The 16,098-nt window shown below is 39.7% G+C and overlaps 1 protein-coding gene across 12 annotated transcripts in view; it reads right to left on the bottom strand.

The window, feature by feature from the left end:
* zswim8 (zinc finger, SWIM-type containing 8) overlaps positions 1-16,098 on the bottom strand; it is a 51,961-nt gene that overhangs the window by 22,565 nt on the left and 13,298 nt on the right. For all 12 annotated transcript variants that reach the window (XM_084391325.1, XM_084391329.1, XM_084391330.1 and 9 more), the window contains 16 exons: positions 13,709-13,816; positions 12,837-12,918; positions 12,603-12,723; positions 10,887-11,088; positions 10,446-10,621; positions 9,059-10,292; positions 7,664-7,795; positions 7,380-7,559; positions 6,798-6,981; positions 6,591-6,689; positions 6,340-6,464; positions 3,319-3,607; positions 3,018-3,170; positions 2,507-2,729; positions 1,989-2,278; positions 61-284 (listed from right to left, as the gene is read on the bottom strand). In XM_084391325.1, coding sequence (XP_084247451.1) covers positions 61-284; positions 1,989-2,278; positions 2,507-2,729; positions 3,018-3,170; positions 3,319-3,607; positions 6,340-6,464; positions 6,591-6,689; positions 6,798-6,981; positions 7,380-7,559; positions 7,664-7,795; positions 9,059-10,292; positions 10,446-10,621; positions 10,887-11,088; positions 12,603-12,723; positions 12,837-12,918; positions 13,709-13,816 — 3,822 coding nt within the window. The remainder of the gene's footprint in view (positions 1-60; positions 285-1,988; positions 2,279-2,506; positions 2,730-3,017; positions 3,171-3,318; positions 3,608-6,339; positions 6,465-6,590; positions 6,690-6,797; positions 6,982-7,379; positions 7,560-7,663; positions 7,796-9,058; positions 10,293-10,445; positions 10,622-10,886; positions 11,089-12,602; positions 12,724-12,836; positions 12,919-13,708; positions 13,817-16,098) is intronic.

Here is a 16,098-nt window from a genome sequence, read left to right as displayed (position 1 = left end):
TAAAAATGGATTGTGATCCAGTGGCTATGTATAATGAATGCGGGCTGTGCTGGACAATACCTGCTCCTTGCACTGCACTAGAGCTCTCTGAATCTCGTTGGGGTTCAGGGCATGAGCGTGAGGCAGGCAGCTCAAGGCCAGCTCTGCCGCAGCACGCACCATGTTGGGATCACGTGCTCGTGATGCGCGGTCTGCGAGTGACGCCACCTCCGGAGGAGTAAGGTGCCCGTCCCAGCATTCCACCAGAATGTTGAGGGCAGCACTCCCAATTTCCATGGCCTGGCCTGTGCAAACACGACAGAAGAATTCAAAATCAAACAAAAAGCAGGTTTGCCCACCCATTTGTTAGAATACTCTTGTATTAACTTCATATCCATCCATATCTATCTACTTAATTAGAGCTGCACGATTAATTGTTAAAAAGATCACAATCTCAATTCAAACACTAGAGCTGTGTTTGATTCATCGATACAACGATGTAGTATCATCACATGGCACTTGGCGATACGAGTATCAATACAGCTGCTTCTGTATCGATTCCGCAGCATGTGCGCAGCAGTGGACCACGCTTAATTTGAATACAAGAACAGTGTTTTAAACGGCGTGGTAATGGAATTAATTAATATAATATACAGGTTAGAACAAGGTTTTAATCTGGCAAGCAGAGGAAAATAACTGGGGTTGCCTGATATCAAGAGACTTACTCCCTGAGCTTCAAAATATGCTAAATGTTTTGCTTATTTTTCTTAACCTGGTAACCATGTGCACACACTCTGTCTCTGGATAAAAGTGCTGGCTTTCTGAAAACACCGGTAAACTTGCAGTTTAGCAATCTACAGTTCGATATTCTATTCACAGAAAAGTGTAATACATCAAGTCTGTGTTCATATGGGCCTGAGAGAGAGGGAGAGAGAGAATGTATGAATTACCTCAGTCTGTGCCGCGTTCCTCTATTAACAGTGAAGCGCCGGTGAGTTTTAAAAAAAACCAGTGCTTCAAAAACAGTTAAGTTACCAACTGCTTGCTGAAAAAGATAATGTAGCTCTTCAGTGCTGAAGCTATTTTATTGATAAAAATGGAAGGGCAGCGTTGAGAAGTTTCTGTTGCAGAATGTTTCTGTGCACGCGCGCTGTCCGAATGTGTGCGCGTGAGCTACAGTGAAGAAAGCGCATTACAAAATGCTTCTAATTTTTCAGAGAGTGTGTGTTAATTAGTGCAATGATAACCTATCAGCAATGTAAAGATGATTTTATTAAAATATTAGAATGAGTAGGCTACATTACAATATAAATTTATTAGAACGAGTACATTTTTATTTATGTGCTTAAAAAACATAATATTGTACCTGGTGGGGAGTGCCCAATGTTAACATGAAACTTACTCCATTACCTATATTGTTATACAGTGCTACAGAGGCCCTTCACAATGCAGAGGGCAACTGCTTGGTCTGCCTATAGTTTGCAATGGCCCTATAGTATGCAGTTTAATAAACAGCTGTTATACTAAATACTGCTGAGGTGAAATTTAGTGCAGACCCGTATTGTGATGTATATCGTAACGTGGCATCTGTATCATTATATGCATCGCATTGTGACTTTGTTGCTGATACACAGCCCTATCAAACACCCACACGATCTTATTCCTAAATGACAACGATTCGCCTGTGTCTATTTAACCTTCGACAAAATCACACCGGAACATTCAAATCTGCATTAGTGCTGCCGCTGACCCAGAGAGAGCAGATGTCATGTGTAGGCATGAAGCAGCTTCACAAATATCCATCCTTCCATATCTACCTATCTATATCCATCAATCCATACATGAGCCTGGACAAATTAATATACTCTAGTATAGTACTATAGTTCTCCATACTGAATTGATACTCTAATGCCAAGGATATGAATTTTAAAGATTACATTTGCATTTCAAGGGGATAATAAATCATTTTGAAGTTTGTGATCCTTGCAGATTACACAATTATCTCTCACCTGTAATCCAGGATACATGTGAGGAATACGTCCTTGACAGCCAGTTAGGAGACACAAAATTATGGAGTCCGAGGGCATACAGGCCAATCTCAAAGGCACACAGATGCAGATTGCGGTGGGGCCCCTGGTGGCCTCCACTGGCAGAGGGTTGAGTGAAAATGGAGGTGGAGCTGTTTCCTCCAGCTTTAATCAGCACAGTCTTGGCCAGCTCAAAGTAAAAATGGGCAGCTGCCTCAGATGGCTGGTTGGGCACATGTGGAGCATGGCATTCAGGCCGGCGGCCTTTATACCTATAAAGAGAGAAAGAGACCGTGTGTGTCATAAACAGCAGACTTAGAGTCAGAGAATCTGTTCTGACTCTGAACTGAAACAACATATTTAGTCAATGAATAGGTACTGAAGTAGAGATTTAGTTGTGTTTGTTAAGGGCTTAAAAGAGATGCTGATGGACAAGCACCAAAAACCGAGACCAAACCCACATAAGGGGCAATGAGGGCAAAAAGACAGGTTTGTCTCACCTGCTGGTGTCAGTACTCTTGGCTCTGGCTCCTCCTCCAGCTCTGCGTGAGCCACTGGATGACGATGAACCAAGTGAATCAGATGATGAGCTGCTAATGCTATCACTGTCCTGGCCTCTTCCCCAGGAAGCAGCTGTCCAACCCCCTCGAAGTGGGCGTCGACTGAGAGTAGGAGAGCTGTCTGAGGTGGTCTCTGGAGCGCTGCTGTCAATGCTTGCCATGCCTGAGAAAACATGCCAGACAGAACACCTTTTTACACACTCAAAATTCTCTATGCATAGTTAAAAATAATAAATTAAATTAATATATGCAAATGAATATATTATATTTGGAAATATATATAAAAATTCACAAATAATATATTATTAAATAACTATTTAAAAAAAAAGCTAATGGGTGAACTGATCATCTTTGCAGTGATCTGTGCACTTCATTTTTATGACACAGGTCATAGGTGCTGCATCAAATAAACTCATCTATCTGTCTAATTAACAAACCCACTGTCTCCTACCAGTGTGTTTCTTTTTCTGTCGTACAGGTGATCCCCAGCAGCGTGTGCCGTATGCCCCGCGGCCCCCCAGTGCCAGACGACTGGGCACTGTGCCTTCAGGCTTGAAGGGTGCAGCTTCGCTCTGCTGCTCACAGGAGGTCGACTGCGCACCCTCTGCCAAGAAAGAAAGAGGGATAAAAACAACAACTTTAAACTAGGTCACTTCAAACTCCACAGGGACCCAATTCAATAACATTTAAGCAATGAATTTCCTTCTGAAATTGAAGTGTCTACCCATGACACTTTGGTGGATGTGGTTCACCTTGATCTCTGTTGTCAGAGATGCCCTCTCCCGTTGCTGTGCTCTGAACTCCGCCAGCCGCTAAACCTCCCTGCTGCCCTGCTGCTCCCCCGCCGGTCACGCCCTGCACAGCAGCTGATGTTGCTGAAGGGGTGTGCTTTGACACTCCCCCCGCGGCTCCGCTGGCACCATGGGTGGCGTGTTTGGATGGGCTCTTTTGGCTGCTGGTAGCTGGTTTGCTAGAGTAAAATGAGCTCAGAGTCTGAGGCTTATGCGTCTGGCTCTCACGGTCAAGGAGTTTGTCCAGAATCTACAAAAAGATGAAATCAGAAATTTATACAAGACATTTACTGCATTTCACACATGATATCTTGGCTTATCCTTCATTACAAAAATGTTATTTGAGAGACTAAGGCCTTGTTTACACCTGGTATTAAGATGTGTTTTGGTTTATTGGATCACAAACTTGTCCACTTTCAACCACTTCCAGAGGTTGTCGAAAACGCATTTGAATAGATTGCTTTCGTAGTGTAAACACTGATGTGGTCAGATGTGTTCGAACAGCCACAAAACACAGCCTACTCTCCACCTACTGACTTAATGAGTAAACATTATGGGAAGTGCGCTAGCCAGACGGGATTAAAACTTTGTTGGCTCGAGACCCAGGTTTGGTTTGAAGATGAAAAACACATTCTCTCAATCATTCCTGATTCTAAGTTAAACCACTTTAGGATTTATTAAAGACACTTCGAAATTATTTAGCAAGCAATGACAGAACAATCACAGCAGTGTGTGTGTCTAATTATTCCCATATTAATAATCCTCATACTTTTGCCAATTATACACATTTGTAAATAAACCCCCCATTTGTAACTTTTAGCTTTGAAGTCAATTAATTTAAGAACTTGTAATTCAATTTTAACATTTTAATTATTGTGGTAAGCTTATAGAATTGAACTAAAACCTTGTGAAGGTGAAATTAGCAACCCTGCAGCACTATGTTTCCAATCATTTGTAAACAGCCCCATATAGAGCATTGTGTGTTTTGCGGAAAAAGATGAAGAAGGTTTACATGCATTAATTCATGCATGTCAAAAACAAACATTTCTCATTTTGTTTGAATACTAATGTCTGGTTGAAGTTATGCAGGCTATCAACTAAGAAAGCAATAGGGAATGACAAAATAATCACAACTGAAACTTTACAATGCCACCACAGATACATTTATACAACTTATCAAACGAAACTATTTTAAAAGACCAAAGCAATTAAACAGTAGTAGCCTATATAATTAAAACAAACAAACTCGATGGCTGCTGGCATTTATTCGAAGCCTATAAGCACTGGCAAATCAGTGGCTGTAATCATTCAATTATACCACACGACACAATGTACAAACTATTGAGCATACATACAGTTATTTAAAAAGAAGCTTAACTTAATTCGACGTTGAAACGCAATTACGTTACCGAAAACAGTTTCTGTGATCCGCGGAGCATGCACTAATATTTTCAGTGGCGCTTTAACACGAAACAGGAAACTCGTGAATATTCATGTAAGCTCCGCCCAGTGTCACCAAAAATCTCAGACACAGAATATTTCAGAACACTGGTTCTGAGCGCTTGATAGCGCTTTCTGCACAAATAGTTTAACAATGCTAGCAAGGCGGATCAAAGATCTATATGATCTGGAATCTGGCTAAGATCGGGCGTGAGTAAGCATGTTTTCAAGTTATGGACATATTTCATATACTCTAGTGCTCTAAACATGAACCAGAACTGTGTATGCACATATATTTAATCACGTCTTCTTCAAATGAAATATATGTGCAAATAAGGTATTTATTCAATGTTATCCACATTTAATCTGCAATAGCATTTTGAACTTTTGTAATGATACGTTTGGTCTTTGACTTTTAAAATGCATCATTATGCAAATTACAAACACATGAGGAGAGTTCTCAGCATGAGAACCCACAAGTTCTCAGCATCAAGACCCATGACTGGCAGATCAACGTACTACTACATTTCTCTGAAATGGTAGGAAATTAAATTAAATTAAATGTGGAGGATTTTAAAGGGATAGTTCACTTTGAAAATAAATTTTGGTATGTTTTAGCTTACCTCAAGGGCATCCAAGATGTAGGTGTCTTTGTTTCCGCAGTAGTTTCAATTTTGATATTTTTAGGTCAAACCGTTCTTGTCTGTCAGTCATTTCATGCAGGTCTATGGATACTGTCTCAAAGAGCATGCACAAAGTCCAAATTAAAACAATTCCCCATCGTCCAAATTAAACAATTCCCCATCGTAAGTACACATTGATGGCCTAAGACACGAAACGAGCGGTTTGTGTGAGAAAACGAACAGTATTTATATCGTTTTTACCTCTTATAACACAACCACGTCCAAATGATCTGAGGGCGCGGGCGGGTATAGATATATACACTAGACGTTGCCTTGGCTACGGTTTCGTTCCAATGAACTGCAGTAGCGAAGGCGACATCTAGAGTATATATCTATACCCGCCCGCGAGCGGGTATAGATATATACACTAGATGTCACTTGGCTACGGTTTCGTTCCAATGAACTGCAGTAGCCAAGGCGACGTCTAGTGTATATGTCTATACCCGCCCGCGCCCTCAGATCATTTGGACGCGGCTGTGTTTAAGAGATAACAACGATATAAATACTGTTCGTTTTCTCACACAAACCGCTCGTTTCGTGTCTTAGGCCATCAATGTGTACTTACGATGGGGAATTGTTTAATTTGGACGATGGGGAATTGTTTTAATTTGGACTTTGTGCATGCTCTTTGAGACAGTATCCATAGACCTGCATGAAATGACTGACAGACAAGAACGGTTTGACCTAAAAATATCAAAATTGAAACTACTGCGGAAACAAAGACACCTACATCTTGGATGCCCTTGAGGTAAGCTAAAACATACCAAAATTTATTTTCAAAGTGAACTATCCCTTTAACTGTGACAAGATGATTGACAGGGCAGTTTAAACGGTGACAGGATAACTCCAAAAGACTTGCCTTTTTAAGCTTGCTTTGGTCATCTTTATAGGTGATCATCAGTGCTAGAGCCAAGTCTCCTTTTTCTCTCCGTGTGCCTTCACATAGCAGAGGATGCTCTGCCTCACTGACCGTTGTCTTCATACCTAATGAAAAAAAAAAAAAACAAGTTAACGAAAGAGACAATTAAAACACAGAATGAAAGAATATTTTCGACAACACACATTACTGCTGGTTGGTTTTGTTTTGTTTTTTCACATAAATTGACTCACCAAGAGCTGCAACAGCAGCCTCAAATCCCAGCTCCTCATCACCAGGCATCTCATTGTTACGGTTCCGGCTAGGAGGTCGAGAGCCCGTGGGAGAGACCACTGCAACAGGCAAGTGAAAGCAAAAAAATATGAAAAACGAGCATGGGGATTTTGGGGCTTTTAAAGAGCATTTTTAAAACGGTTGGATAAGGTCGATGTGTGACTTACCAGGGGTGCAAAGCACGTCAAATATGAAGCTTGCCAGCATGAGAGGCAGAACCGGACGATAGTCGCAGAAGTTTCCATCACGGAGCTGCTCTGCTCTGTCCCTTATGGAAGTCATTTCTACAAGACCCAGAGGAATCTTCTTCAGGAGAGCCACTACCTCTGACTCCTGATATGCCAGCTTGACCTAACACAAGAGCACAGTAGTTTAGAATTCTGGGACAAAAAAAATATTCCACTGCCATCAAAACATTACAATGCATTTTTAGTTTGTGGTTTGTTATACTGTGTGTTAATAGAAGTGCTCAAATCTCTGCAATTTGTGTACACCTCATTTGCTAATGTTAAATTATATTACTTGCTATTATTTTTTATATTTATGCATGAATACATAAATTATAATATAAAACATGTAAATACTTTTATACCATTAAAATACAATAAAGTTAGGAAAAAAAACAAGAAACCCCCCCCCTGATATTACACTTCCAAATTTCAACAAGACCAGACACATCCCTAACAACAAACTATACTGTCGACTAGCAGATCACCAGATTTATGAGATTTGCTTTACATCTGCTTTACCTCCAGAGCTTTAGTAGAAGCAGGAGGTCTCTGCAACTCCAGGGAAAACATGCCAGTGTTGAAGGCCAGGTTATGGAGCTCCAGTCTCTCACTCAACACAGTCAGCAGAAAGGCTACTTTAGACAGGGTGTTAGTGGCCACCTGCGTCTGTTTACTGGTCGACACCTTGCTCTTTTTACCCTAAACGAGACAAGGAGATATTCATTTTCAAAGGTGAGCACCGGAATGATAGTATATCACAGCTGAAACCTCTGGGAAATCAATGAAAAATACTATTTTGGTACCTTTGTCTGTGGCTGCTCCACCTTCAGGTCGGGCGGATTAGCCAGAAGATCTCGAGCAAGGTCAACCGCCAGTCGGCAAGCGTCATTACTGTAGCCGTGAGCATAGAGAGCCTCAGCACAGGCAAACAGTACCTGCAACACAACATTATACCTTTGAAAACCTTTTAAAGTTGTGCAATTAAATTGAAAAGAAATAATAAAATAAAATAAAAAGTAAAAATTGTGGTCAAGCCATGAAACTATTTGGCAACATTTTCTTTATACAATTATAAAACGGACAGTTCCAGTACTTGATTATGATTGGCTGTGCTGCCTTTAGAGCCATTGTGAAATACTCTATAAACATAAACGTGTGACCTCATTAAATCAGTATTACTTCAGCATTGCATCTGATGGCAACCATTCTACAAAAAACTGCTGAAGAACTACATTGCTTGATGGAAGGATTATTTGTTAATAAATTAATTGTTTTTCTTGCCGTTTTTTATTTTTTATTTAATTAAACCATGTCACTTGTGTGTATACATGTGTGTATATATATATATATATATATATACATACACACACACACAACCCGCCCCAACCCCCCCAAAAAAAGTCACTGTTTGGGTTTAAAAAGATCATTATTGCAGTGATTATTATGTTTCTAGCATGTTATACATGTGGCAACAGTTCTTCTAACCCTAATTGATGGAGTGTGTAGCTTTTCATTTCTTAAACAACCATGTAGGCCATGCTCCAGAATTTATACACAAGGAGTCTGACAACAGCCGGTATGATCTGATCTCACCATCAGCGAGTCTGTCTGTGATTACATGAAGAAACAGACAAAAACTGAGGCAGACTAAATCCAGAAGAACTGCGGCAACATCTCCAAGACGCATGAAGAAACCTACCTACAAAAATACAGTACTGTGAAAAGTTTTAGACACGTGTACAAATGTGGTAAAGTCAAGATGCTTTCTAAAATAATGGCATAAACAGATTTTATTTATCAATTAACTTCTAAGTTAATCAAATCAATATTTGGTGTGACCACCCTTTGCGTTTAAAACAGCTTTTGTCCTAGTTACACTTGCATGTAGTTTTTAAGGTAGCTTTGTAGGTAGGTTTCTTCAAGCATCTTGGAGAGGTCTCAGTTTTTGTCTGTTTCTTCATGTAATCACAGACAGACTCGATGGTGGTGAGATCAGATCATACCGGCTGTTGTCAGACTCCTTGCAAACAAAAATCTCACTGCATTATTAAAATAATGGCAAAACAAAATTTTGAACGAAAGCTTTTCTAACAGAAGCTATTAGAAGATGCACGGTCGCATTTAGCTATTTTTCAGTGATCATTTTAAATGCTACTTTTAGGCAGTGCTTCAGTACTTTAGGGGGAAAAAAAATTCACCTCCATCCTGCCCTCCTGTTCCAGAGGTTTAATCCCAGCAAAGATGTCTGGCTCTTCCTCATGGTTGCCGTCTGCAACCCCTCTATCCGCTCCCTCTTCTGAGGCAGCGCTAAGATAGTAGGCTTGATAGTCATCTTCACCCACAGCATCTGCACCTGCACCTGCTGCTGCCTCAGCCGCCTGAGGTCCTGGGGCCCCTGAAGCTCCACTTCCATCTCCCTCTCTGCGGCCCCGCTGAGCCTGGCTGGGGAGCGAGGCACAGGGCAGAGCATCGTCTACAGGGTCCTCGTCTCCTCCGGTTTCATCCAGGTCTGCATCCACCTCCACCTCTTTCTCCATAGCTACCACTACTGGGGTTGCAATGGAGCTCTCCTTTGAAAAGCAGGCATGGGCATCAGCAGCAGAGGGCATGGCAGCATGTGCCACATGTTTTGTCTCAAAAGCACGCTCTTTTGAAACGTTACCGCCAGTGTATTTGAGTGGCTCGCGGAGCAGCGGGCTGGGTGAAGGCAACATCTCGGGAGGAGGAGGAAGGAAATCGAAGGTGTTGCAGGCCTCTGCCCCGAGCGCCAGGCTGGAGCCATCATCCAGACTCAGCTCTGCCATGTCAGGCTCTAGAGAGCTGTCCTCACTGCTGGTTCGCCGCTTTGCGCCAGGGTGCTTCCCACTGACACCACTCGAACTTCCACACGAGCCCTTGTTGCTCTGCGTTAGCTTGGCCTTACTACCAGCTGATGGGGAGGAGCTGTTGGCTTTATACATGCCTTTACCTCCCTCCTGAAGTGAGAGAGAGACCCTGCCACCCAGACAAACCAGAACGCCTCCGCTGTTCACGCCAGACACTCCTTTCCTCTTGCTCACAATGGTCTCCTTAGGGCGGACAGCCACCTCCTGCTGGGGAAGATGTGAGTTACTCCTTGACTTGTGATCAGAGGAAGAACCTTCTGAGGTTCCACCACGAGTGCCATCTCCTGATTCCCCACCGGTCCCAGCTTTAATGCCCCGCTGCTGCTGCATTGCCCTGGCCCAACAAAAGGAAGCGTTTTTCTTATCTGCGCTGCAGTAGGTGATGCCAGGTAAAGGGTAGGCCACTTCCCAGTTGAAGTAGCAGCATTCAACAGCTGGTTTGAAGCCCTGGAAGAGTTTGTCCAGAGACTTACGGTGCTGCCCTCGTTTCACGATCTCTATTACCTTCAGGTGCCACTGCTTCAGCTGGGCGGCAAGCTCCAAGCGCCTGAGGAGTCGCAAAAAGGGGGAAAAACATTACCTTAACTAATTGATGAAAAATACAGCCACAAATCTTAAATTGAGCAATTCTAGATCAACATCACAACAAATAGGAATCCCTAGTACTTTAGAGCTTAACCAGCTGTACAAACTTGCTCACCTCTGGGGACTCATGGTAGGGTCTAACACTGCCAGTCTCCATAAGACAACCATCTCATCACACATACTGGCACATGCATGTGCCGCGACCTCTGTCTGCCCATTACTGCGACCTGTGTGCCCACTGGCACTGCTGTGAGAGGCGGATGTCCTCACACTGTACCACCAACCAATGATCTTGAGGAAGAACAAAAAGAGCAGTAGAGTATCATTAGAATAAAAAAAATTTTATTTAAGTGTTGAGTTTAAAATGCATCTCCAATCCAATATTAAGCATATAAAGTCAACAACTAAATATTTAATTTCCTTCTGAAATAAAATTAAATAAATGGTTTGAATGCAGGCATAAATGTGACAAGTGTTTTCAACAGGATGATGCAATTTTTTTACATTTGAAACAGTCACCCTGGGGTGTGAAGTGTGGCCGAGTCAGGTTTGGTACCTGTTCATGAGTGAGACACTGTTCGGTGAGTATCTCTAACAGAGGTGCAGCGTTGCTGTCTCTCCTCTTAAACATTTCTCTGACGATGGACAGAAGGTTCCAGATGCCCTCTGGCTCTCTACCTCGCAGGGGCCTCAGCAGACAAGCCCATTCAGCAGCTGCCGGAGGCTCAGTGGACGACAGGTACATGGAGTTCACATCACTAAGTACAACAAGAGACAAAAAAGAACAGTTATGTTTGTGGCCCTTGTAATATACTAAGACGGTCTATATAAAACGATTTTTTGATCATTATTAAAATACAAATAAAAATTGGATAAAACAAGTCTCACAAAGCAGGCTAGTTTTAAATACATAAATATAGTCTTGAGATAAGGGACAAAACATGTCCTACACACAAAAGCCCTATTTATGTTAAAAATAAATAAATGTATCCAAATAAAATACTTAAAAAGTTACGTCAAGGAAATCTAGATACTGTAATATATCTGTAATATATCAAACCATACAAAAAATAAATCTTGTTTCATGATTTTATTTACATATATATGTGGCCTGATTTACATGCCTTATATAAACAGCATCTTTACATCTACTGTCACCATGAGATCAAAATTGGTGATACTTATTTTTTTATGGAATATTGCCGTTCTTATAAATAATTCTGTACACATCTTTCTTTTTACAACCTGTCACTCACATGAGATCATAGCAATAGCAAATGGACTGACGTAATGGACTCCATAGAGAGTGAACATGTAGGTCAAGCACAAATAAAATGTATGTAATTGATGCGTTTTAAAGACGGGCAACAGATTCTTTGGATTCACAATGGGAACATTTCTGTTGCTGGAACCTAACATAAGCTACTGAAGACCCATAATGAGACGTACTGTACTGCTAAAAAAAGAAAAACAAACAACTGGAAGGATTGTTGTATTAAATTAAATATTAGTAAAAAAAATTGTCTTGTCAATCAGTTGTTGTAAACTTCAGTTGAAGCTTTGTCAACTCCGCCAGTTTTTATCAACTCCCTCAGTATTTAACACTGTCGGATGAAGGTTTCTGATCATTTTTAAGAAATATTTTATTCTTTTTTCCATTTATTGCGTTAAAATATTAAAACATCAACTGAAAATTGGTCATATACATTAAATATTTAAAAGGAAGGTAGAGAATTAAGAAATTTAGGAACAGGATTGGTCATAACCCTAACCCATGAAAAGAATTTAGAAAATGTATTTTTTCACTTAGCTCCTTTACTGAACACCATTATTACATAATTGATGACTTTACATTGTTTTTGGATGGCTCAAATTAAAATAGCATGCTTTTAATGCGTCTGACGGAGTTGACAAATTAAGTTAAAGTGAATAAATTTACATTTTTAGAAAAGAAACCTTTTCAGAACGTTTTCAGTTCATTGGCTGAGACCTTTGTCGACAAATAAATAATTTGATAATTAATGTATTATTAAATAATAAAAACTAACTTCTAAAACATGTTTTGTCCCTCATCTCAAGAATCAATTATATATATATATATGCACTCTAGCTTGTGAGGTATATTCTTTACCCACACAAATAAAATAAAAAAATGTCTGAAAAAGTACCCCCAAAAATCATGTATGCCTGTTTGGGAAACGCTGGTTTAGAACACAGATGACAACAGTAAACTGTGCTACACTGTAAGTAGTACCAGTCTGGTTGCCTTTACCTAAACACAACCGGTGAGGGGCCACAGAACTTGTGCAGGGTCTTCTTAATGTTGTCACTTAGGGTGGACTCATCTAGATACCAGGTGCTCTGGTCAGAGGCTGAAGGGCCAGCAGTAGGATCTGTTGAACCAATCGTTAGAAAAGAAAAATGAGGATTTACAAGGTCTGCATATCTTCACAGAAAATTAGACATTTAGAAATTCATGAATTGTGGTTTGTAGGTCAGTGCATACCCGGGGCTCCACACACGGTGTTAATAGCGGTAGACTGGGAGGAAAGAAGCTCATCCAAAAGACGCTGAGCTGTCGGCAAGATCTGCAGATAAAAAAGAGCGAATCACAATAAAGCCAGAAATTAATTTAAACATCAGATGAGAAATTATCTGATAAAAGTTTTTTATTAATATTTAAGCAATCAAAAAATGATGTTTAATATAATGTTATGTACAAGTAACTAGTGTTGTCAAAAGTACCGACTTCAGTACCAAGTCGGTACTGAAATTAGCAGAATCATAAACACCTTTGATTGGCCATTGTGTTCATGCGCTTATCGGATATGTCTGTGATTGGCTACAATGATAAACGCACGGGAGTGTTTGAGAGCTCACTGAAGTGTTTGAAAGTGTTTTGAAACGCTCGCGTGTGTATCTGTGCAAGCGATCGCTGAAGAGCGTCATTGATGTATATTTACAACATGTTTTTGAAGCGCTGATCGTTGTAGCCAATCACAGACATATTTGATGAGCTCGTGAACACAATGCACACGGTACTTTGAACAACACTACAAGTAACAATATTAGATTATGATGACATAATACATAGTATAAAACATTAGCATTTACCCCATAAATATTATTGGTAACTGTTTTCTGCCTCATTCTGTACCAAGTATTTACAGAACCACACCAGAGTCATGAACACAGAACCATGATACAAACCGAGCTGTAATAAATCTGAGCAGTCACACCCCAATATGGACAATGAGGCCACTGTGTGCACTTCACAGTTATTTAGAACTGTGCATAGACACTTTAAAGCTCAGAGAAACCACAGGCAACCAGACCATGTCAATTTATAAGAACAAATAAAAAAAACGCATGCCTCACCTGCTGTGGGAGTTCACTGATGAGGTATTGTGCAAACTTCTGGAGTTGATCCCGTTGTAACCTGGACAGGGACTCTGACACAGGTGCTCGAAGACATACAGCAGAAGCCTATAGCCAAACACAAATCACTGATATGTGAAGCTGGCAGACATAACTGAAATTAAGCTTCAGTGCTTTAACCTACTCACTAGAGCAAACTAAACCAGGAGCAGGCTGCTCATTAGCAAACACTCTGTGCATTTCTAATGTATCTGGAGGCTTTGATGCCTTCAGGTGGATGTCCCAGTGTGCCATCACCTGGTACTCCCTTCTGCTCGTGGTGGGGACACACATGCTGGAGTACCCCTCATTTGCAACTGGCCCATACATAATATATGAGCTCCAGATAGACATGCTTTGAGCCGATCAGAGCTAATTCTCTCTTTGGCTCATAGTGAGATTATTAAAGAGAATGCAGAGTGTCCCGTGGGGGAAGCATTGTGAACTACTGGAGTGAGATGTGTTGGCTGTGTCTGGGAGATGGAGGATGGGGAGAGAGGAGTATGGATGAAGGACAGACCTGGAGAACTAAACTGAGGAGGATAAGGAGGACGGAAATGTTTAGGATTCCTGGACAACACGCCCCAGTATGACTGAGTGCTGGATTAGCCACGTGGCTGAGAGTCTAACTACGGGAGACCACATTCTTCCACACACAATATCAGACTGACCCTTCTGCAGACATTTCACACAATATGTATTCTAACTATCCAAAGATCCTCATTATGATGATATTTTTATGAGGGAGCCCCATCCCTCCTAAAATATAAAATGGATATATATTTTAATCATTAAAACCTATTTATTAAGTGTGAGAAAGACACTTAAGTTATAATAGTTAAAATTAACCTAAACATAAGGCCTTTTTAACGCCTTCCTGTAGCCCAAACAGTAGATCATGGCACTAGTAACTCTAGCACTATGGGTTTAAATCCCAGGGAATGCATGAATTAAAAAAAATTATGTATAACTTAAATGTAATTGAAGTTACTTTGGACAAATGCAACTGCCAAATGGATTAAATGTAAATAAAAGGCAGCTTTATGTTTTTTGTTGTTATTAAAGGGATAGTTTACCCAAAAAAGAAAATTCTATCATTTACTCACCCTTATGTTGTTCCAAACCTGTATGAGTTGCATGCTTCAGTTGAACTATAAAGAAGATATTTTGAAGAATGTTGGTAACCAACATTGACGGTAGCCATTGACTTCCATAGTATTTTAGGCTACTGTCAACTGTCTGTTACCAACATTCTTAAAAATATATTATTTTGTCTTCAGCAGAAGACAGACACTCATACAGGTGTGTAACAATATAAGTAAGTGAGTAAATGACAGAATCTTCACTTTTGGATGAACTATCCTTTTAATAAAAAAAAAATATATATTTATATAAACATGATAAACATTTGAAGTGGATCAAAACCTTTCATCAAAGTTATACATGAATTTTGAACAATACCCGTTTTGTCTTAGGACAACTTTGATAAACTTTTGTGTGTGTCTGTATATTTTATATATATTTTATATATATATATATATATATATATATATATATATATATATACATACACACACACACACACACATATATTATTTATTGTACTAAAGCCAAAGTAAATAAATATATTACATTGAATGGTAACACTTTACAATAAGGTTCTTTAGTAACCATTAGTTAATGTATTAACTAACATGAACTAACCATGAGCAATACATTTGTTACTGTATTTGTTCATCTTTGTTACCATTAGATGATAAAAAAAATAAAGCCGTTCATTGTTTGTTCATGTTAGTTCACAGTGCATTAACTAATGTTAACAAGATTTTAATAAAGTATTAGTAAATGTTGAAATTAACATGAACAAAGATTAATAAATGCTGTGTAAGTGCAGTTAATTATTAGTTCATGCTAACTAATGTAGTTAACTAATGTTAACTTATGAACCTTATTGTAAAGTGTTACCCATTGAATAAATATAAATATTACAATATAAAGCATTTCTTCAATTTATTGTATTGTATTTGTGCAGCAATGAATATTGACTTCAAACAGCTGTACAGAAAGCCCCCCATTCAATCTGACTATTATGGCAATTTACTTCCTTTTCAAATTCAGGTACTGCAAATTTGTAAATGGCTTTGGGTTCTTGCAAAATTCAACTTTAAGTTAATTGCAAATGTGAAAAGTCACGAAAACTGGCTAAAAGACAAAAATCAAGCAAAAGGTTACCACATAATTACCCTGGTGGTTACTATTCCAAAGCAGTTTAGGGAAAATTATGTTCATTTTGGTCAAGACTAGGACCCTTTTTAATGTTTTCAAATCAGGTCAGTTGAAATGTTTTTTTA

The sequence above is a fragment of the Rutilus rutilus genome (genome assembly GCF_951802725.1).
Source record: "Rutilus rutilus genome assembly, chromosome: 20".
Classification (NCBI taxonomy): domain Eukaryota; kingdom Metazoa; phylum Chordata; class Actinopteri; order Cypriniformes; family Leuciscidae; genus Rutilus; species Rutilus rutilus.
This window is presented reverse-complemented; position numbering and strand designations above follow the sequence as displayed.